The following is a 24,416-nucleotide window of genomic DNA, read 5'->3' on the forward strand; positions in this document are numbered from 1 at the left end:
ATGTCTATATCAGATGAAGATAATTTTCATTATGCTAAAGTTGACATAATTAATAGAAAAGATTGAATTTATTTGTACATTTTAAGTATCTTGATACTCAAAATCTAATACGATTAAAAATAGTAAAAAACATTTTTTTTAGACCACACTCATCTAATTCTCATTACAGACTGATTTTCCCTCATGGTTTGAATCTGAAAGTTCATCTGGTGGGTACTTAACATACAATAGTACATTTTATTACCATTATATATTAAAAATTATATAAAAACAATAATCTATTATAAGTATTCTAAAGAAGATATTATCCCTACCAAGCAAATGAGGAAATAAAATCGTAACTTTAACCAATGTTACCCAACTTACTAGTAAGTGACAAAACAAGAATTCAAATCCAAAAGTTCTCATCATTAAATAATGCTGTCTGCAATGTTTTATACCTTTTATACTTTTTCTATAAAACATAATTAAATGTCATAATAAATGTTTACCTGTAAAATTGCTAGTGCACTTTGGCATCTTCCAGTAAATATGTGCAGCTGAACTCTAAACAAGAGAGCCTCTAAAAGCTGAAAGGACAGAATATCTGATGCTTCCTGCTTGGCTGCTCCCATCAGAAAGTCCATCATTCTTTCACATACGTAATCTTTTTCTTCGAAGGTGCTTTCCAGGTGCAGAAACTACCCAAGGGGAGAGGAGGTTGTATGTTAATCTTTCTTTATAGGAATAAACCAAATCTACAGATTTTTCACATTTCATTAAGAAACTGATATCAAATCTTCAATTTGTACAAACAGGATTAATTAGAAAACTGTTAAAGCCATGTTCTAGCATTATAACCTAGATTTCCCCTTCTATCACACATGAGAAAGTAGAATCAGATGAAAACTAAAACAATACAGATGCACTCTCAAAGAGTCATTACTGAAGTAATTTCATCTCTCCCTGATTCTTTTTTTTTTTTTTTAGACACAGAATCTCACTTTATTGCCCTTGGTAGAGTGTTGTGGTGTCAAAGCTCACAGCAACCTCCAACTCCTGGGCTTAGGCAATTCTCTTGCCTCAGCCTCCCGATCTCTCTGATTCTAAAGGCAAACTATAGCAAGACCCTGATGGATATCCAAAAGTTTCCAATTATGATCATATACAATTTGCACTGCTTAGGTGTGACCGTCTAGAAATCTGAGAGTAGAAATGTAGGCATAACACATTGAAAACTAAACAACTTAAAGGACAAATATCACATCTTTTGAATATTTCATACCCTATAAAATCTTTCAGTGATCAATAGCATTAATTTTGGTACAAGGCTCCAGGTCAAAAATCAAGCAACCTTTACCATCCACATCTATTTTAGCTGAGTTCAGACAGTAAGAATTGAAGTACCAAGGTCATTCCTTAAAAGATACCATGTTGTTGGGCGGTGCCTATAGTCAGTGAGAAGGGTGCCAGCCCCATATACTGAGGGCAGCGAGTTTGAACCAGTCCTGGCCAAAACTACAACAAAAAATAGCCAGGCATTGTGGTGGGCACCTGTAGTCCCAGCTACTTGGGAGGCTGAGGCAAGAGAATCACCTAAGCCCACGAGCTCGAGGTTGCTGTGAGCTGTGTCGCCACAGCACTCTACAAAGGGCAACAAAATGAGACTAATCTCATTTTTTAAGAGACTGTATCTGTCTCTTAAAAAAAAAAGATACCATGTTGGGCTTAGTGCCTGTAGCTCAGGGCTTAGGGTGCTGGCCACATACACCAGGGCTGGCAGGTTCGAACCAGGCCCGGGCCTGCTAAACAACAATGTAATGAAAACAACACAAAAGTAGCTGGGTGTTGTGGCAGGGACCTGTAGTCTCAGCTGCTTGGGAGGCTGAGGCAAGAGATCACTTAAGCTTAAGAGTTTGAAGTTGCTGTGACGCCACTGAGGGTAACAAAATGAGACTATCTCAAGGGGGAAAAAAAGATACTATGTTGTCCAAATCTATTTGGTTCTGAATTTCAGTTAGCAAGTAAATTATGTATCTTACTGAAACAGCTTTATCTTAATCTAGTAGTTCCTGAGTTCAACTGATAAAAGTTCAGATACTAATGAATACTTATTTCACACATGGATCAATTATAACTTCAAGTCTGGGTGCAAAATATCCTATTCTTGGAGAAAGAACCCAATTTCTTTCAACCAAATCTTTGTACCTTGGCAAGGTTTGATATTAGTGTTGATTACAAATTAGGATTTTTCCATAAATAATAAAGAGACCAAATCATTTCCTGGCATTCATAACTTCACACAAGCAATTTAAAAGAAAAAAATCGTTGTGATGTTTTGCAGAAACTACACTTAACTCTGCCCAAAATATTTAATGATTTTATATTTTCTACTTACCAATAAAGTTAACAACAAAAAATCACCTATTTACTAAATGGTTCTTCTTGTTTACTATATATTAATCTTGATCCATGAAGAAGTGGCTTTGGGGCTACTAGAAACTGAAAGTCATGTCACTGTATCTGTGTCCAGAGAAAGTACATGCTCGATCAATACTTAAGACGACCCAGGATTATAAACACACAGACACATACACACTCATGACTACTATCTTCTCTACTCACAGTCCAAAAGCTTTGATAATCAGGAGCGTATTCAACAGCTGTTTCACACATTTCTTGTACCTCTTCCTTGGTTCCTCTTTTAGAGAACAATCTAAGATAATGGCACCAAATTTCTGGATTGTCTTTGTTATTTTCCAATGCTCGAGCCAAAACATTTAAAGCAGAATCCAAGGACTCTGAACATAGCCTGTATGTTTAAAAGGCAGCAACACTTTTTAAATATATTACTTAAACATTTTAAACAAAGCTAATCCAATGAGTCAATTTTTAAATTTCATTTCCTATTAAAACCTACTAAGAAGCCAGGATCACTTATAATAAAAGGCAATAGATTCGGATTTTAAAACAGGTTTGTCCAAAAAATTCCTGATTTCCCAGACTCAACAATTTCTCGTTAAGTGAATTTTCAGTAACCATGTGCCACAGATAAAAATACAGTGTTATAAAATCACTAAGGTTATCAACTTCAAATGTGCTTTATATCCATATTCAGCAATACCTTTTATGATTTACACTGTTCAGGAATAAGAAAAGTTAAACAATTCTCTCTCAAGGCCAGCTACTGCCAGGACAAAATATCAAAGCTTTCAATATAATAGTTCTTTTCAACGGTCAAGGGCTTGCTATCTTTTGGAGAAGATAATTCTCTCTCATGATCCTATTCATAAAATAATGTATAGTTCTTTTGGCCTTCGCTCAGTAAATGAGTCAGAAAAGAAAACACTGTAACTTATCCTATTAACATGAAAATCACACACAAGGAAAGTTAAATAAGCATCACATCCAGGCATGTGTGGTTTATTATTACTTCTCTGCAGTGCTGCCTTACTCAAAAGTTTTTACACTAAGTTTTAAGGTGGTCAACTATATCAGACAAGCCTGTTTAAAAAAAAAAAAATCCTTCAAAATAGCTTTGAAGCTAAGATTATAAAAGATTATTATATTCCTGGCTTATCTCTACTATCAAAAAGTAGAAATCAGAAGATGCAATTTGCAGCAGAAGCTGTGTATCTTATTTAAACACACATAATTTAATACCATGCATGTGAAAAAAATTCACCAAAATTTAGAGGTTCTTAGATAAGCTTTATATCTCTGCTGCAAATCAACATAAAATTTAACCTGTTCTGTAATTTTATTAAAAGACTGTGACTACTTGGTTTTTCAAAAAAACCTAATAATCTTCCCATCACTCAGAATTTTTAGTTAATCATACTTTGAAATGAGAGCCTATTGGAGTTAAAAACTTGAGAGTATAATTTATTACCCATACACTGAGCCATGCACAAAAATTCAAGATCTAATCTTAAACTTTTCTAATAGCTTTTAAACAATAAAATGCTTTTAGCTTTGTCAAAAAACAAAGACTCCATTGATACCAGAAAAGAAACCTGATTACCATGAATGAAATAAACCTCAAACAAAATGTAAGTACAACAGTTTACACAAAGATTTGAAGCTGACCTACCCCTCATTTTGATTCAAGTACTTGTATGCAAGCTTGAGCCAAAGTTGTGCATGAGAAGGATTTTCAAGCACACTTGCTTCTAAGTTAGCAATGTCATCAGTCTCATTTGTAAAGTATCTGACATCATCTGGAGTGACAACTGTATCCAGAGCTGGAACATTTATTCGCTTCTCTGACCGGAAAGCTATTCAAATAAAAAAATAAAACTATCATTAGTTTAATACTTTCTTTAATCCACAGACCCAAGAAAAAAAAAATTAATCACATCTTTAAAATAATTGCAAAACTTAAGACTCTCATAGGCAGCAGCTTACAGCTTTAAGGTAGAGCTACCATAAAATTTTTCATCCAAACTAGTACAGTTCTGAGAGTGGAAAGGAGTGCTACTAAAAATTACACAAAGACAAGAGGAGTAATCAGGAGGACTCTGCTAGTAAATTGGAAGTATGGGTCATCCTATTTTAAAGGTAAGGGACATCATCCAATAATTCACATTCATTAAATTGTAACTTTTGATTTCTTAATTGTAATTTACAATTTCTGAAGATGATTTATTCCATTAAATCTAAACTATAGAAAAAGCATTAATGTAAATAACCATGAGAGTATACATTTCTTAGATATTTGCTACTTCACAAATAGTAAATTGTGCAAACCTGAAATTAGAATGCAAAAAGTTTTTAAACACTAGGCTAGTACATACACCAAAAGATTAATAAAGCATTAGATGAAGACTAAGCACTACAATTTAATAATTCTGGACCTTAAATTATACACTTACCATACTTAATTGGTCCTGTGGACTGTTCTTCATCACTACTGAAGCTATTCTCTGAAATAGGTTTTCTCCACAACTTTAGCTTCCACTTTCTTTTATCTTTGTATGTTGTAAATGGAGGTGCTAATATAAATAGGAGAAGATTGTTAATTGACATAACTAGTTTTTTATTATTTTTAAAGCTACCCAAACAACGTTTAAAAAGAACTCTGTATTAGAAATGATATACTGGCTCAGCACCCATAGCACAGTGGTTATGGGGTCAGCCACATGCACCGAGGCTGGTGGTTTGAACCCCACCCAGGTCAGCTAAACAACGACAACTGCAACAAAAAATAGCAGGTGCTGTGGCAGGCACCTATAGTCCCAGCTATTTGGGAGGCTGAGGCAAGAGAATCGCTTAAGCCCAAGACTCTGAGGTCACTGTGACACCATGGCACTCTACCAAGGGCAACATAGTGAGACTCTGCTGGGGGTGGGGGAGGGGGAGAAATGACATATATTTTTATGTATTTTTGTTTTTTTGAGACAGAGTCTCACTTTTTCACCCTCAGTAGAGTGCCATAGCATCATAGCTCACAGCAACCTCTTATTTTTGAGCTCAAGCGATTCTCTTGCCTCTGCCTCTCAAGTGGCTGCATTACAGGCACCTGCCACAAGGCCTGGCTATTTTTAGAGATAGGGTCTGGCTCTCACTCAGGCTGAGTTCGTACCTGGGAGCTCAGGGCATCTACCAGCCTCGGCCTCCCAAAGTGCTAGGATTATAGGTGTAAGCCACCTATATATTTTATATTAAGCACACAAAATCCAGAAGTTCAGAAGTTCTTTTTAGAGAGATGCGCACACACACACATACATACTTACTATGACCTTTACTTTCATTGACATTGCTAACAAGGAGAACAGCCATCTGGTCCATTGACATCCGATCTTTGTTTATTCCAAAGAGTTTCTCAATATATTTTTCTGAAATAAGAGCAATACTATCTTCATAAAAAACATCAATTATAGAGGCTCATATAATTAAAGAGTATGACACAAAGAATAGCTTAAGAATTGAAAGAAAGTATATGATACTAGTTAGTTACACTTATGACCTTTGAGAGGGCAAAGCCTACATTATGTTAACTACTATGGTAAATCCTACCACATCGTATACCTAACTGAGACAAGAAAAAAAAGTTATTTCCTGAAACGAACTCAACAATATTTTAATAAAGTCCCAAATTGGGAATGATGAAACATATTCAGTGAATGTCAAAGTATATGAAGTCTTTTCTATTTCATTATAGAATTTGAAACTACAGCCATCTTAACTTTCAGTTCTCCTTGATTTTTGAAAACAGTTTAAGCAAAACCAGGAGTCTATATTAAAGGATTAGTAAAATTTCTATACAAATAGCTTAATATTTTCTTTTTAATAAACTGAATTATTTAGATGAACTCTGTCCAAAGAACTTTATACAGTCTTAGAAATGTAGTAAGTCCATGCTGTCCCGCAACACATAGCCAATAAACACTTGAAATGTGGCTAGAGTAATTTATTTAATAGCGGCATGTGGTTAGAGGCTACTGTATGGACACAGCAGATCTAGATAAAGTCTCATAGGTGAATGTATTGCATTACTGTAATTATTTAAAAACAACAATGAAGCATAAAATTTTTCAATTGCCTAAATTCAAATTTTCACTTGGGGAAGAATTAGAAGTTTTTAAAAACCTGCTGCAGCAGCAATTTCTTCATCAGTGCTTGTTTCTGAACAACCAATCAAGGACAGATTATATGACAGAATGTCCTGGAATAGCTGTTTCCGGCTAAGCGTATAGTCTTGTATATGCTGCCTAAAATAAAATGGCAACACAGAAAAGATAATCATGTACATAATATACGAAAGTTAAGCAACCAAGACCTTTCAAATTATAAAATGTTCCCAAATACAACTCACCACTGACAATCATCATCATTACACGTTCCTGTTAGGTCAAATCGGCAAAAATACTGATCCGGTTCAATCATATTACTGTGTGATACTGAGCTTAGGGGAAGTTTTTCCTTGGTTCGATAGTATGGACTAAATCTAGGAGGAGAGTGGACAGGCATGTTACACACCATAAACATTCCTCAGAAAACTAAGAAAATTTAATTTTTCTTTCTCAGTTAAGATTTCTATACTTTGAGCTTACTGTTTATCTAATTAAATTAACACCAAATTAGCCCAAGACAACAGCCAGAGCATCAACTGATAGTGACAAGCTATTTTACTCCAAGAACATATGATTTGAAATAGAAAACAAAAAGCCTGTGTTCTAAAAGTAGCATTTTTCCACATGGTAAGATCCTGTATAGTACTAATGTTTTTTGCACACACTGCCAGTCAACACACACAAAGGGAAAAAGTCTATATTACCTGGAAGGTGCTTTATAACTTTATGATAAAACCAGACCCATTTAGTAACCTCACAACTTCTAGAAGTTTAAAAAAAACTTTGTGGGACAACCTCTCACAAAATTAATTATTTGAGAATGTCTACATAAATGTTATGAAGTCTGGCTAATGCACTCCTTAGAACAGTAGTAAAATCAAAAACCCTCACGAGACTGCAGTTATTCTTCCTAAAACCCCTAACAAACAAAAATTTCAGAATGTCCACATTTCTACTAGCAGCCAGAAACTGAAATTTGATAAGAACTGATAAACCCAAAAGTAAGTAAGCTAAATTTCACTTCCTAAGGGCCAGGCACAGTGGCTCACACCTATAATCCTAGTACTCTGAGAGGCCAAGGCAGGCAGATTGCTTGAGTTCAGGAGTTCAAGACCAGCCAAACAAGAGTGAGACTCCACCGCTTAAAAAAACTAGCTGGGCATTATGATGGGTGTCTATAGTCTCAGGTATGCCAGAGGCTGAGGCAAGAGATCACTTGAGCTTAAGATTGCTATGAGCTATGACGCCACAGCACTCTACCAAGGGCATCAAAGTGAGACTCTGTCTCAAAATAAATAAATAAATCTCACTTCCTGACACAGTGGGTCCAACAGCAACACATATAATTTTTATTTTCCCAAAAAGGGCAGGTTCATTATCTGACAGACCAAGATTCAACTGTTTTTTCATTCATCGAACATTCAAGATAAAATACTAAGAACCAAAGAGTAATCCTGAAATTCAATTGTACTGAATCTTTTATACCTGTAGGACTTAAAAACTAGAAGAGGACTATGGTAGGGTCTAAAAGGACATGGCTTCACTTCTGATGTTTTACTCTGTGCTGTGACAAAATCCACATCCACAGAAATCTCCTGCAAAAGAAAACAATAATTCTTTGCAACAATTTGGATGGAACTAGAGACATTATCCTAAGTGAAGTATCTAAAGAATGGAAAACCAACTACCACATGTACTTGTACTAAATTGGAACAAACCAATGAGCACACATGTGCATAGAGAGAAGTAAAACTCAATGGAAAACAAACCAGGGAGAGAGGGGAGGAGGGGAAAACCCATTTAATAGGTACAATGAACACTATATGTGTAATGGGCACATTTACAACCCTGACTCAAGCATTTATGAAAGCAATCCATGTAACCAAAAACATTTGTACCCCCATTAATACCTTAAAACAAACAAACAAAAAAACACTAATAATTCTATAATGCAAATAAGCCTGGGACAAATTTTAGATGTTATAAAGAATATGAAATATTCAGTTACCTGGCCAGGCAAAACCTTTTCTGTAATGCCTGTGGTAGTTTTTAAAATTAGCTGTTTTAAGCTGTCTGCTTTCAAATATAATTTTTGCAATTCACCGATTTTTAACCCTAGAAAAAGTTCTGGTTTTTCTACAGTATTTTTATTAAGTTTGTTTATGCATTCTTTGTTAGGGGTATCAGTGTGCTTAAGGTTAGGTTTAGTAAAAGAATTGGATTCTAAGAAGGATCTTCTTCGTTCTCTGTTTGAACCAGACAAAATTTCATCATCAATCTCATTTTCTTCAGTGTCTAGGGTTAATTTATCTTGTGTCAGATCATGAAGCGAGGGTTGAGGTAAAGAATATTCAGCTTCCTCTTCCATAACTGGAGCAATATTTTGTTGTTCCTTTGCTTTAAGGGCACGGGCTTCTTTTAATTTTTGAATTTTCAGGGCATATTCATATTCAAGCTTTTGTAATCGTCTTTTTTCCATAGCAATTAGTTCTGCTGAATGCTTTCTTGGACTTGATACTGGAGAACTGTCCAGTCTCATCATTTTGTTTGGCTAGAGAAGAAAAATGATATAAATATTTTACATTATTGTGATTTTATAAATTATATTGGGTAAGATAACTGTGCTATCAAATATAATGCCAATGTTACAAAACTAATTACATACAGAGAAGAAAACAGTTTAATGTCTCTAACAATTTTGCTAGTTAATCTATGACTTAAACCAAAAAACAAAGACAAAATAAATTTCAAAAAAGAAGCATCCAAAAATGTGGATGTCATTTAAAAGCAAAGCTTTAATCTTATTCTCTCTAAATTTAAAGAAAAGGTTATTTTATACATCTCTTACCTTCAAAAGTATCATAAAAACTTTGTTTTCCAAAATAAATATTTCTACAAACAACTTACTCCAAGGCGATCTTGTTCCAGTTTACGTTTTCCTATTTCTTTACTAGCCACTGCCTTCGCCCGAGCAAGTTCTTCTCCATATTTTAGAGTCAAAGCTTTCTTAATTGTAACACGTTGTTGAACTTTGTGAATCTGAAAATACAGAATAATTTTGAAAGTGTAAATGAAAACCTTCAGAGAGGAAACTTCTTCAGCACTGCAGCTTTAGTTTAATAAACTGAAAATAAAAATACTCCATTATGTCTCAATGAAAAACTAAAGACTGCACATATATGCCAACTGGACTTTGTGGGGATTCTTGGTTTTACAGAAAATTTCACCTACAAAAATATGTAGTGCTGGGTACAGTGGCTCATGCCTATAATCCCAGCACCCTGGGAGGCCAAGGTGGATGAATTGCTTGAGCTCAGGAGTTTGAAACCAGTCTGAGCAAGAGTGAGACCCTCTCTCTAAAAACAGCCAGGCATTGTGGTGGGCACCTGTAATTCCAGCTAGTAGGGAGGCTGAGGTAAGAGAATCGCCTGAGGCCAAGAGTTTGAGGTTGCTGTGAGCTAAGACACCATAGTACTCTACTGGGGAAAAAAAGTGAGACTCTGTCTCAAAAAAGAAAAACAAAAATGTGCAGTAAACAAGACCATAATATTTTATTTCTTTTTAAAAAGAAACATTACTTGCTCCTGAAGCTTCTTCAAAAACATTTTGTTGACATTGAGAATTTTTTCAGTTGCTTGAAGCTGTTCTGTAAGTTTTGTGATCTTTGTTTCAGCATTTCTAACAGATTCCTTCTTCTTAGCTTCTTGCTGTACTAGATTCTTTAAAACAGATTCATCTTTCATCAAGAGAATCCTAAACAGGAAATAACAAAATTCTTATTAATGATTTTCTAAACTAGCAGACTAACATTACCAGAATAAAAAATTTTCAAAGTGACAGACCATTTTAAAAAATATCTATAACATGCAGATGAGAATTTAAAAGTATATTTTTAAATTCGTCAAAAAGACAAATTTATGGATATGAATAAATTTAAACAATTTTAAATATCTTAAGCTACAGAATATGTGGTTAAAAAGAATGAAGTAACTCTCCAGAAAGATACCAGATTTCATTAGTCACCAACTACCGATACCTAGAATGAATCACAAAAGACAAAGAATACGTGATAGAATGGGGAATTAGAAATAGATAAATAGGTGATAGAATGGAGAATGGAAACACAAATGAAGAGTTTGTACAAACTTTTCGTTTGCTATAAAAGCTATTAAAGAAAAAGAACTTAAGAACTAAGAAATTAATCTTTTAAAATATACATAACAATTCTCATTGATAATTTTAGAAATTTTATTCATATTTCACCTATGAATCGTAATTTTCAGATCTCTAACATCAAGATGTATATTAACATTATTGCACAGTGGCATTGATACATTAGTGGCATTTTTCTTTCTTAGTACTACATAAAGTAATGGCATACTTAGGTTTAAGAAATACAGTAAGTTAAGCACAAGACAAATGTCATTTAAAATTGAAGACATTTACACTATTTAAAAATGCATATTATTTTGTTTAGAATATTTAATACTTAATCTCTTGCTCATAAATGAAAATGAGAAGACATGTTTGTATATTTAACATAAAGCATCATATAGTCAGTATCTCATTGAGATGTCTCTGTTGCCTTGTAAAAAACAGACCAAATTACATTCTTCCTCATGGCTTAAGATGGCTATTATGTTATAAATGATGTTGTAAATTTCTATTTCTTTTCCTCAATTAATTATAAATGAACTTTTCAAACTTGCTTTAAAAACCGTTAAATTGTTCAAATATTATTAATGATTATTCAACAGTAGGAGTTAATTCATCACTATAAAAACTTTTTACTGCCATGGTTTATAGTTCAAGAACTGGTTTGTCAGTTACTAAAAATAGGACAAGAAAAGTTACACAGAACCTTCCCTTTATATTTGTAAACCTAAAAAATAAACTTGAAAAGTTCAGAAATACTGAAGATAACTAAAGCCATTTTGCTCTTCACTAACAAATAATTACAAGGTTTTGAGAGTGGAAAAAATACATACCTATAATTTTTTCTATCAAATACATCCTAATACAGTCAAATAAATTCTATCATTCATTATGTTCATCTTTGAGGTTTTATACATATTCTCAAAATTGTCAACCATCACTTGAATAGCACAGTGATTTCAGAAGTTAATATTCACACCTCTTAAAACCATAATTTGACCATTTATCACTGATCAGACTTGGTAATGACTATTTCCAACAATCAAATCTACCTTTAACAATAAAAATTAACTATGGATAGATGGTTCTTCCAATTAAGATATTTCAAAAAACATGCCAGAGGTTTTAAATAAAATTCCAAAGACAGAAGTTCCATAAATGTATAAGTCATGTATAAATCTGAAGGGCTCAACTTTCCTTTGAAGTCTTGGTATTTTTATTTAAACATTAATTCTATGCATAAATGCATTTACAGTTCTACCAAATATAAGTAAAAATTTATAATCCTATAAACATACTTAGAAATGACACACATAAATATATATGCCTCTAATATAGGAACAATTAGATATGGGAAGATAATGAGGCTCACCTATGTTTTTTAAGTTTTGCTTCCGCATCTGTAACCTGCTTAGTAACCATTGCTATTCTGCCAATCCCATCCATTTCCACATCCGAGCTTGCTGGAGATGATGAACTTGTCTTCAGCTGATCTGATTTAATCAAACGCTGTTTCTCACGACTAAAATTATCAATAAAGACAGATAGATGCATTATACCCAAGAATAAAATGAAACTATTCTATTTCATAATATCATCACATTGACTAACAATGATGAATGATGACCACTAAGCATGGCCCAAGGTGGCATTCAGAGTTGCTTGTGCAGTTCTTCTCTCTGAGTGCTTTTTACCTTTCTCTAAGCAGGCAGTATCTCAATGCATTATTGTACTTAAGTCTATAAATGATCATCTGGCTCCCCCTTCTGAGGGAGTTACAAAAACATAGACTGCATCTTGGAAAAAAACCATCATTATATATTTCCTAGAGTCAATAAACTATATAAACTAAGGGAAGTTCTGAAAGAAAAATATGCCTTTAAAGCTAACTATATAAAAATTACACTTACTTGGCAATCTCTTCCTTTAATAATCTATATTCAATCTTCTTTTCTTCAGGCAAAGCCTCAGGTGTTCGCAAAGGATCATTTTCTTTTTCAGATTTTGGAGGTACTTTTGGTTTTGAAGCTTGCTAAAAAATATTTGAAGTCAGATCAATAGCTTTCAAAAATTTCATATTAAGATTTATATATAAAAAGATTAATTGACCACATATATCTGTGGGTATAATTCTGGATGGCCTATATGTTTAATTTTTCTATTTATCCTTTTACCAATTCCATACTGCCTTGATTTGTGTTGTTTTACAGTAAATCTTAAAGTAGGTAGAGTAATTCCTCCAATCTTGCTCTACTTTAATTATTTTCAAAATTTACAATTCTAACAGAATTCATTTGCTTTATTAAAAAATCTTGCTAGGATTTTCATTTGAATTCCACTGAATCTATAGAAAAGTTTAGGAAGAAGTGATATCTTAACTATATTATTTATTTCAACCCATGACCAAGGTATATTTCTCAATCTGTTCAGGAGTATTTTGATCTCAAAATACTTTTAGTATCTTTTAGTACTTACTAGAAGTACTTAAAGAAGTACTAAGTACTTTTAGTACTTATCTTTTAGTAGATACTTTTAGTATCTTGGTCTTGGGTATATTTTATTAGCTTTATGGCCAGAGATTTCATGTATTTTTGTTGCACTGTAATCACTTCTATAACCTCATTGATGTTATTTTTAAATTACAATTTTTGATGGCACATTGCTAGTATATAGAGATACAATTACTTTTTGTATACTACCTTTGTATTCTGTGACATTGCTAAACTGACTTATTAAATATAATGGCCTTTTTTCTGGGATAGTTTTCGGAATTTTATAAAAAGGAAATCATGGCTCAGCACCCATAGCTCAGTGAGTAGGGCACTGGCCACATACACTGAAGGGGATGGGTTGGAGCCCGGCCTGGGCCTACGAAACAACAATGACAACTACAACCAAAAAATAGCCGGACATTGTGGTGGGCGACTGCAGTCCCAGCTACTTGGGAGGTGGAGGCAAAGAGAATTGCTTAAGCCCAAGAGTTAAAGGTTGCTGTGAGCTGTGACACCACAGCACTCAACTGAAGGCAACACAGAGATAGACTCTGTCTCAAAAAAAAAAAATGTCAGCTTGGCACCTGTGGCACAAGTGGCTAAGGCGCCAGCCACATAAACCTAAGGTGGTGGGTTCGAATCCAGCCCAGGCCCACCAAACAGCAATGATGGCAGTAACCAAAAAATAGCCAGGCATTGTGGCAGGCGCTTGTGGTCCCAGCTACTTGGGAGGCAGAGGCAGGAGACTCCTTTGAGCCCAGGAGTTGGAGGTTGCTGTGAGCTGTGATGTCACAGCACTCTACCCAGGGGGACAGCTTGAGGCTCTGTCTCAAAAAAAAAAAATGTCTTTTGTAAATTAAAAAAATGTATATTTTATGTTGTAACCCAATTTACACAAAATTTAAAAAAAACAGAAATGTCTGAACATCTCCATCATTTTCTATTCCTTTTTCTAAAACAATGTTGGTTAATAACTACCAAATTAATTTTACAAACCACCAAGTAGTCAAGACCTACAGTTTGGAAAATCACTGAAGTCCTATCTGAACCACTGTTTCAATAGGGAAAAGGATAAAAGTATCATGTAGACAATACACTTTACCAGAAACTATTTTCCAGTAACAAAACACAATTCCAAAACAACAATAAATCTCCTTAGTACAACAGGACAATTATCCACCAAGTTTTACTATTTTGAAAGGACCAGTTAATAGGAAACACAAATTTGGGATTTTTTTTTAATAGTAAAATTGATCTAAATTTATACACACTTCATTATTTAAAGTCTTAATAGCACAAATACTTAAAATATTTCCATAAATCCATGCATTAAAAATCTGTCACTCTAAGGTCTAATTATCAGGAAACAACAAACTTTATAATCATTGATGAATCACCTTTCTTTTCACCTTTCAGTATTGTACCTACCTCTGCAGTTCGTCTTGCTTCTTTAATCATGGACTCTAATCCACCAAAAACACTATTTGTTGCCTTAGAAGCCTCTCCATCAGATTCGCTATCATCTGAATCATTTAGTGTTACAACCACTGATTTATGCTTTGGAAGCTACAAAGACAATATATTTGTTACTTTTGATAACAAAATCATGTCTATTCTTTTTTCTTGGCTCTACCACCATGAAGGGCACAGCCTTGGACAGATCTTTAACCTCTTTGAATTTCAACCCACAAAAACAATGGGCTCCAAGGAGATAGTCTATCGCTCCTTCTAAATACATTACATAACTAATTGTATCTCACTCCATCAATATTGGTTATAAGCTAAAACATAAAATAATCTATATTAAGTTTTTCTAGACATTACTATGATTACCTCCCTCATTAAATTTACTTTTCTCTAACATTCTATAAAGAACCATAATGCCATCTAAACTAAATCTTTTAAAACCAAAGAAAAATTACTTTAATAATGCTATATAGTAATTAATAAAATGCTATAGTTTTTGTGGGTACATATAAAAGACAAGTTGCCAAAGCTGGCTTCCCTAACACAGGCAAGATTTCAACTTGACTTTGCTCCATTTATTTTACTCTGAAGCCATCAGAAAACAAGGTAGAAAACTGTCATTCACCTTTCTTTAATAAACATCACAAATAAATTCTTTGATTATGCTACAGTCACTTGATGGAAAATATGAGCAAAGTATAAAAGAGATGAGAGAAATAAAAAACATATAATTTGTTAAATGACTCCAGAAAAGATAGAAAATCTTAATTAACCAATTTTTATAGAAAAAAGTTGAAGAAAACAGCAGAGAAGTTATACCACACTTTAATGAGAACAACAGTTCCCAAGTACCCTATTATCAAACACTAACAATTTTTAAATAAAGAAGACACTACTCTGACTTTATCATTAATAAAAAATAAATTTTCCACAATTTGCATTTACATGAATACACACACACACGCACACACACACACACCCCCCAGGGGGCGGGAAACAGGACAGCAAAACTTCATACAAATTTCTGAGAAGCTATTTGGGTAAAATACTAAAATTTTTGTGCGTTTTTACCGAGATCACTGTTCGTGGAAGACGAGGTCCTCTGTGAAACTTTGGGTTCTGTATCCTAGGCTGAGATACAGTATTAATACTGACTATTGATAGATTGCTTCTTGGCACAGGCTGTGAATTGTTCAGAACTGGAGGTGAAGGTGGATCGCTATTACTGGATGTTTCCTAAATAAGAAAGAAACTGGTATGAAACATTTGTACATAAAAAGAGATTTCTGCCATCTTTAAACAAGCAAATTAACATGATACTTATTCCTACTTTGCTGAAAAGTGCAGTGAAATCCCAAATAACCAGAAAAAAGTAGGACTACCCTAAAACCAAGCTCAAGGGCACCACCTAGAGATTCAGAAACCTACATTACCTCTGGCTTAAAAGCTCTTTTGTTTGCTAGAGATTTAAGTAGCTCTTCTCGAAGCAGCATTTCTTCCTCCTCCTCCTCATCTGCAAAAGGTGGTTTTGGAGGCTGTTCTGGATCTTCAGGTGGGAGAGGTGGTAAAGGTGGTAGAGGAGGTAGAGGTTCAAGAGAAACACACAAGCCTTCCACATAAGGCTGGCTCAAAGGTGGCATAGACTATTTTTTAAAAAGAAATCTTGATTACAACACAAATTTTATCACCACAAAGTTCATCTCTGCAGTAATATTAAATTAGAAAAAAGTAAACTTTAAAGGTTGTTATTTAGCTGTAAGTGAACTAAGTATATTCTAGATTTAAAGCTAACCCAAGATACAGTATTCCTTTTGCAATTAAAAAAAAATCAGTCAATATTTGAAACATCTCTATTCCCATTCTTATCTCCATTTTGCATTCTGGAAGATAAAGGAATTAAATTACACAGGGTCCTTCCTTCTAAATGACTACCTGAAAATAAGTAGAGACACTGAAACCAAAAATTTAATACAGTAGAACCTGTATAATGTATGGCTGGTCCTCATATAGAGGTGGTCAACATAAGGAACAAGGCCAACTGGACTGATCTATACATCTTGTGCAGGTAGGCCTGTGAAAATTAGGTCAACATAAGGAGTTGGTCAGTCAGTAGGGAGGTGGTCAGTTAGAAAGATTCTACTGTATTTAAGTAAAAAAGTAAAAATTAGGAATCAAAGGGATTCTGGAAATAGTACAAAGTACCTTATTAAGTTTCAAGAATAATCACCACTTAAAAAATAGCTTCTTAGAGATTACACATAAAGGAAACTAATTGTATAAATTTCCTATTAAGGAAACTAATTGTATAATTTGCCCTGCGCCTGTCTACTCTGTAGGCTGAGACAAGAGGATTGCTCAAGCCCAAGAGTTTGAGGTTGATGGGAGACATGATGCCACAGCACTCTACCCAGAGAGACAGAGTCAGACTCTGTTTAAAAAAAAAAAGAAAGAAAAAGCATAAATCATAAAGTTATGTTACAGAAATACAGAATATAAATATTGTCAAGATCATCCATTACTACTACTGGTGTTTAGCTCATTCACTCTACACTTCCCAAAAGTAATCATTTCAAGGAAAAAGAAAAGTGTTTTCTCTCTCATTCTCTGTTACAACGGTCCCTTCACTATAAACACCCTACATGTCTACATCAGCATAGGAAATGGGAAAAGGAAAGGCTCCCTCTTACCAACTGAGACACTCAGTTTGCTCTCTAGGCCCTTTCAATATAGATATAACTTGAAAACTTCTGTTTTGTGATTCCCTCTATTCCTTCTTTCCTTTTTTTTTTTTTTTTTTTTTAAATGAAGGACAGTTCTTTTAAGTACTTTCCCTTTAAGATAAGGGAAAAAATTAACTTCCATAGGCAATGCTTTTCCTTTGCTGAATTTTCAAGTTAAAACTAACTGTATTCATCAAAAGAAGAGAGAGAATTTTTGGAAGCATCCCTACACATGTTAAATCCTAATTCTTAAAAAAAGAGATAAGCCAAAATAGTGGATAACTTTTCTTCTGCTTTGAAATAAATTCTGTGAGTAGCTACTTGCTGAAGAAGCAAAGAGAAGAAGGAACATGCTAGGTATTAAAAGTCAAATAAAAAAATTCAGCTATGAAAAACAAAATACCAGATGGATAGCATGCCAGTAAATATACAACTGTTCATTCCATATTTTTCATTGCTATTAATTATGGTAAGCAATTTTGATTTTTTTAAGCCTTCTTCAAACCTAACTGTTCATTAATTACATGCCAATTTTATAAAATTAGAAAAGGCAACACAATTTTCCTAGAAATAATATCAATTCTGACTTACAGAAACCTGAGGTGGTGGAGGCAGAGAAATAGATGGTGCTGGAGAAAAATACCCCAAAGAACATTCAGGGAAGAATGGTGGTTGCACTGGTGACGGAGCTATTAAAAAAAAAAAAAAATTGGTGAGAGTTTAATAAGGCAAATACCTCAACAAAAATATATTAACTTTATGGTATAAAAAATACATCTAGGATGAGTACAAATTAGACTTTATCAATCTCTGATAAAATCTTCAACCCTCATGAGTCTACAACCTCTACCCAATTAAAATTGTGACATCATCAGGGCGGCACCTGTGGCTCAAAGGAGTAGGGCGCTGGCCCCATATGCCAGAGGTGGTGGGTTCAAAACCCAGCCCCGGCCAAGAAAAAAAAAAAAGACAGAAAAAAACCCACAAAAATTGTCACATCATCATAAAGTCAGCCATTCTCTTTAAGCTGACACTTAGTCCCTCAAAATCCTTAGTTTGTTGCACATTTCACCTAATGATGGCAGCAGGGAACATAGCAGGAAAAGCTAAACATACGTATACATATATATATATTTTTTTTTTTTTTTTAAACGTATAAGAAATAATGGAACAAAAAATTCTCCTGAATTCTGGACAAAATGCCCTAGCCAAAACAAACCAGTGATGTGGTAACTTCATTCTTCCCTTCATGTGGAACAAAGAAAATTGAGGACACAGACTATATAAGCTGTGTTGAAACCAAATTAAACTAGGAATGAATGAGAAGACCTATTTACTGTATTTAATCAATAAGGTGCACATATTTTTACATGTTAAATTTTGAAATAATTACAATCAATTCATCTCAATTAAATTACTAACATTTTTCTGCCCTAGCAACAGATAAAAATAATTATGCATCCAGATTTCTTAGGCTCACTGAAATATGGCAGATTCAAAGACTACTCTTACTCTCAATTAAACCTTTGGGAAAACCTAATTTTTCTTTTTTATCCTATTTGTCTCACAAGTTAATACAGATATTACCCATGTCTTATATGGGGTTGATTTGAGGCCCAAATGGGACCATCTTACATACAATTGATCTTTCAAACACTTTACTTCTTAAAAATACAAATATCTGTAGTTAACATGGCAGAAAGCTATAATTTGACAAGGCTGAGTTGGTGAGTATGTTCTCTGGATAATAATTCTTTACAAAATTATTGAAAAAGCATAGATCAGGCCAGGAGTAGTGGCTCATGCCTGTAATCCTAACACTCTGGGAGGCCAAGGGACATGGATCACTTGAGCTCGGGAGTTCAGAGGACCAGCCTCAGCAAAAGTGAGACCTGTCTCTACTAAAAATAGAAAAACAAGCCAGCTATTGTAGCAGGCACTTGTCTACTCTGCAGGCTGGGACTCTTGAGGATTGCTCAAGCCCAAGAGCTTGAGGTTGATGCCACAGCACTCTACCCAGAGAGACAGAGTCAGACTCTGTTTAAAAAGAAAAGAAAAGAAAAAGCACAGATCACAAAATTATGCTACAGAAATACAGAATATAAATATTGTCAATACTAAGGAATTACAGTGTATCACCCAAGACTCCGAAAATAGGAAAATTAAAGATTGATCAAAAAGTTAAATTATGAAATCAAAACTAAATAATAGTGTTAAGATGGTCAAGGAACAACTGGAAAATGAGCTCTTTTGGTAAACATAAGCCAAATAATGTCTCTAGTCTAGACCCAACAAAGTATAACAGGATTCCAGTTTTGATTGGTCTCATAAGAGCACCAAGAGAAATACATCGATCACATGGTCTGTAATGCAATGCAGTTCCTCGAATGCCAACTTCACTGTTCCCTGCCTCAATCTTATGCTTTAAAATTAGTGTGAGACTAGGTGTCTCATAGCCAATCACCCCTGAACATCAACAAAAGCAAGTCTCTGGCCCTCACGCTCTAGGCTATGCAATCTAACAGAGATACAGCTCTAATCAGTCCTAAGTAGCAGTTTCCTGAGATGCCACTAGTATCACTTTCTATCTCCAAATTCCTACAAAGTATAATTACTGGAAGAGACAGGAAGCCTGATAGCAAAACGATCTTTCTTTGACTAAACCAAAAAATATCCTGGATACCAATGATTTGCTGTGGCTTTTTTAAAAGAGGAGCATTCTCATCTTTCACAATGTTTACTTTTAAGATCAAACAGACCTTAAGCAATCCTTTTTTTACTTAAAACCTATCTAGAAACACTTGGAAATAAAGGTTAACATAACTTATTTGAGATTTGCTCTCTTAAGTATTTGGTTACACAGTCCATCAACAAATCTCACCTTCATTACACATGTCGTTCAAAGTTTTGGGTAGCTTAATGATCATTCTCTAATAATTATAAATATACAAATGTTTCCAGTTACAGCTCATACCTGGAGAATTGGTTTCACTATCTGTATCCATGGCAACTTCTTCATAGTTATCATATTGATAAATGCTTCCTCCACTATCAGTAGGTTGCTTATCTAAGGATCGTCTCAGGTCAGGATCTGAAGACTAAATATACAAAAACATGTTTTTTAGTTTCAAAGCATTTTCTGTCTTAAGCTATTCTTAAGCTACAAATCACTAATGAATTCTTCTGGGAAACAATATCAAAAATCATGGTGATTCAGTTAGATCTGCCTATCACATGTGATTTGGGAAATTCGATTTACATGCCCGGTACTATGTACACTGTGGTTGACATTTTATAACTGTATCACCAAAGAGAAAATGGAAATCTACCAAGTACTATCTATACAGATGATGACATCCCATACAGTTAGCTAAGTCACTAAACAATTAGCTATTCCTCTATTCAATAAGATGACACTAATCTAACACCTGGCTTCCATATGAATAAAAAACTAGAGGAATAAATGCAAGTTTTATGGCATCGAGACTATATTTAGAATATTCCCCAAAAATCCAATAACATTTTAATTTGGAATAAATTAATGATACCTGAAAACTATAAATTCTAGGTCAATGTGTTTGTCTATTGTGTTTTCCTTTCTACTTATAGGGACAGCTGGTAACAAAAAAACAAGAAAAACCTATCCATATGGAGGTAAAAGTAATGTGCAAAGAATACGATGCTTATCTCCAGAAAAGATTCTATCGAAAGTACTTGTTTAAAGTTCAAAACATGAATATTTATAATACTTACAATATTCCTTGCTTAGGCAAACCTACTTCCTGATTCCCTTCAATTAAAGAACTTACTCTTTAATATCCCCCTATTCTTCGTATGTACATCCACAAGTATATTCTTAAAGATATTATCCATGACTTATACACAGCAAATGTTCAACAGATGTGTGATGATTAAATACAAAACAGCAACATGCATTAAGGTTATTACTATAAGCGGATTTAGCTTTCTTTATAGCAGTCCACACCAATTAATCATGACACACTTTTCCTTCAACATTACTAAATAAAAGACTAATGAAATTCTACCCCTATGCTAAAGAACCAGAATAAGTCTTCACCATAATTCAGTAATCTTACTTTCATCTACATAGAAAATGATAAAAAAAAAAAAAAAAGGCTAGAAGAAGTCTCTCTTAACAGAACTTAGCCTTCTTTTCATTTTTTCTAACATCCTTAACATGAAAGACTCATTCCCAATTATAACCTACTCTTCTTTCTCCCCAAGAGTTATTTATTAGCTCTGTCAAATGCAAGATGTACAGTTTTTATTTGACAGAATCTATAAAATAAGACTCCCAAGGGTACTTGAATTTGAGTAATATTCTGACTTTGTATTTTCACATTTCTTACTTTGCTTCTTGATCTCCTCTTTCCACCAACCAATTTCATGAATCGATTGTACTGCTCTTCCTGATTTGAGAGATCTCGAATTTTTCTGATCTCTTCTTCTCTTTTCCTTCTCTCTTCCTCTTCAGCTTGTTTCCGCTGATCCTCTTCTTTCTGTCTTTCCTGCTCTTTTTGTTGTTGCAGTTTCTTCCATGCCTTTGTTTGCTGCTTCCTCAATGCTTGTTTAGCTTTAGATGAAAATACATAAAGATCAGTTATTTGTTAAGAGTTAGAATTTTGGGCTTGGTGCCCATAGCTCAGAGGTTAGGGCACAGGCCACATGTACTGGGGCTAGGGGGTTCAAACCCAGCCCAAGCCTGCTAGACAACAATGACAAAAACAACAAAATAGCTGGGCATTGTGGTGAGCGCCTCCCAGCTACTTGGGAGGCTGAGCCAAGAGAATCGCTTAAGCCCAAGAGTTTGAGGTTGCTGAGTGTTATGATGCCACAGCACTCTACCAAGGGCGACATAGTGAAATTCTGTCTCAAAAAAAAATTTTATAGGAGATAAAAGAAAGTAAGAGCTTTAAAATTATTTTCATCGGGGCCTGGCACAGTGTAATCCCAGCACTCTGGGAGGCTGAGGCAGGTGGATTGCCTGAGTTCACAGGTCAAAACTAGCCTGAGGAAGACGAAGACCCCACCTCTAAAAATAGCCAGGCATTGTGGCAGGCTCCTGTAATCCCAGCTATTTGGGAGGCTGAGGCAAGAGAATGGCTCATGCCCAAGAGTTTGAGGTTGCTGTGAGCTATGACATCATGGCACTCTAACCCAGGGCAACAAAATAAGACTTTTCTTATAAAAACAAATAAATTATTTTCATCATCATGAGTTGTCTGTCTATATAGCTGCTCCTCTGAGTTCTGTTTACACAGGATTAGCTTCCGTCTTAGGGCCCTTGAATTCCCTGAACTCAAAACTTTTGAATTAAAATCTACGAACTATTCTGACATACTCATTTGATTTTAAAAAATTAACAGAAATGATCACCTGTAGTGCTAACTTTCTTGGCCGAATGCGTTTTTGTACTGGTTTTAACTTTTTGCTGTACGGTTTTCGCTTTAGTCAACTTTTCTTTGCTTTCTTTCATCACCTGCTGTTCTTTTTGTTGCCATTTTTTACTGGCTGACTGGAGAGCCAAAAGACGAAGTTGTAATTCAGATAGCTCCTCTTCATCTTCACCAAGTTTCTTTAAAGCAAAAAGAAACAGTTAAAATTTTTCAATTTCATAAGTAAACCTCAAATATTTCACCAAGTCAAATCTTCAAGTTTAGAATTTAAGCTTCGTTTTAAGGTAATTACTTAAAAGGCAAATATAGATAAAATAAGGAAACTAATTTACTAACCAGAGCCCAAGACCCTAATTTATTACCTATAACACCAACAGAAGATCAATCTGTGGAGGGTCTATTTACATACGCAAATATGCAGAACAGGGGAGAGTACAACTGACAGAACAGGAGGCAAAAAGGGAAAACTAGGAGTTAGAGATGATCATTTAAAAGGCATCCCTTGGCTCCGTGCCTGTAGCTCAAGTGGCTAGGGCTCCAGCCACATACACCAGAGCTGGCGGGTTTGAATCTAGCCTGGGTCTGCCAAACAATGACAACTACAACCAAAAAAAAATTAGCTGGGCGTTGTGGCAGGCACCTGTAGTCTCAGCTACTTAGGAGGCTGAGGCAAGAGAATCGCTTAAGCCCAAGAGTTTGAGGTTGCTGTAAGCTGTGACGCCACAGCACTCTACCCAGGGCAACAGAGTGAGACTCTGTCTCAAAAAAATAAAAATAAATAAAAAATAAAAGGCCTATCAACCCTAAAAGAGGGTAAAAATCAGAGTAGCAAATATAAGAAGAAATCAAGAGGTGGTGCCTATGGCTCAGTGGGTAGGGTGCCAGCCACATGCACTGAGACTGGCGGGTTTAAACCTGGCCTGAGCCAGCTAAAGCAACAATGACAACTACACCACCAACAACAAAAAAATAGCAGTGCACTGTGGTGGGCGCCTATAGTCCCAGCTACTTGGGAGGCTGAGGCAAGAGAATCGCTTAAGCCCAGGAGTTTGAGGTTGCTATGAGCTGTGATGCCACAGCACTCGACCCAGAGTGACAGCTTGAGACTCCGTCTCCAAAAACAAAAAAAAGAAAGAAAGAAATCAAGAACCCAGGAGGGAAGGAATAAGAATAAAATAGTTCCAAAATCATGTTACTTACTAGCTTCACATGTAACAAAGAACAGATACACTAATATCCAGACTCAAATTTGTAAACTTTCTTTTCTTATATATTTTTAAATTCTTTAAATTACTGTTGAAGATAAAAATCTATAGACATGTGCTTACATTTGACTATGTGTTTTAAGCTACACAAGTTTATCTGAATATTTTAAATATTTTGAATACACAAGACTTTCTTCACAGAAGCTAAAATGGGAAGAATGTTAAAAACAGATGTTCTGAGAATATTTTCAAATTGAAATAACTTAATTTTTCATTTCACTCATTTTTCTACCTTTTTTGAGATAATTTTTAAAATTAATCTATTCTCTACATTAAAGTTAAAATACAACTGAATATGTCAAGTTCTTAAGCAGAGGTTTTCTTGTTTTTTTGTTTTTTTTTTTTT

At 34.5% G+C, this 24,416-nt stretch overlaps 1 protein-coding gene across 1 annotated transcript in view; it reads right to left on the reverse strand.

Moving 5' to 3' along the window:
• The window catches only part of ZFC3H1 (zinc finger C3H1-type containing), a 57,288-nt gene that overhangs the window by 15,401 nt on the left and 17,471 nt on the right, over positions 1 to 24,416 (reverse strand). The window contains exons 4-23 of the mRNA XM_003798942.3: positions 22,786 to 22,984; positions 21,759 to 21,982; positions 20,363 to 20,486; positions 17,980 to 18,077; positions 16,102 to 16,311; positions 15,740 to 15,904; positions 14,630 to 14,767; positions 12,620 to 12,741; positions 12,082 to 12,231; positions 10,133 to 10,307; positions 9,462 to 9,593; positions 8,563 to 9,105; positions 8,040 to 8,149; positions 6,797 to 6,928; positions 6,571 to 6,692; positions 5,715 to 5,816; positions 4,854 to 4,973; positions 4,073 to 4,256; positions 2,605 to 2,791; positions 492 to 680 (exon numbers count right to left, since the gene is read on the reverse strand). Of these exons, the coding sequence (XP_003798990.1) occupies positions 492 to 680; positions 2,605 to 2,791; positions 4,073 to 4,256; positions 4,854 to 4,973; positions 5,715 to 5,816; positions 6,571 to 6,692; positions 6,797 to 6,928; positions 8,040 to 8,149; positions 8,563 to 9,105; positions 9,462 to 9,593; positions 10,133 to 10,307; positions 12,082 to 12,231; positions 12,620 to 12,741; positions 14,630 to 14,767; positions 15,740 to 15,904; positions 16,102 to 16,311; positions 17,980 to 18,077; positions 20,363 to 20,486; positions 21,759 to 21,982; positions 22,786 to 22,984 (3,426 nt within the window). The remainder of the gene's footprint in view (positions 1 to 491; positions 681 to 2,604; positions 2,792 to 4,072; positions 4,257 to 4,853; positions 4,974 to 5,714; positions 5,817 to 6,570; positions 6,693 to 6,796; positions 6,929 to 8,039; positions 8,150 to 8,562; positions 9,106 to 9,461; positions 9,594 to 10,132; positions 10,308 to 12,081; positions 12,232 to 12,619; positions 12,742 to 14,629; positions 14,768 to 15,739; positions 15,905 to 16,101; positions 16,312 to 17,979; positions 18,078 to 20,362; positions 20,487 to 21,758; positions 21,983 to 22,785; positions 22,985 to 24,416) is intronic.

Source organism: Otolemur garnettii, unplaced genomic scaffold (genome assembly GCF_000181295.1).
Source record: "Otolemur garnettii isolate 467f Iridium unplaced genomic scaffold, OtoGar3 scaffold00143, whole genome shotgun sequence".
Lineage (NCBI taxonomy): Eukaryota > Metazoa > Chordata > Mammalia > Primates > Galagidae > Otolemur > Otolemur garnettii.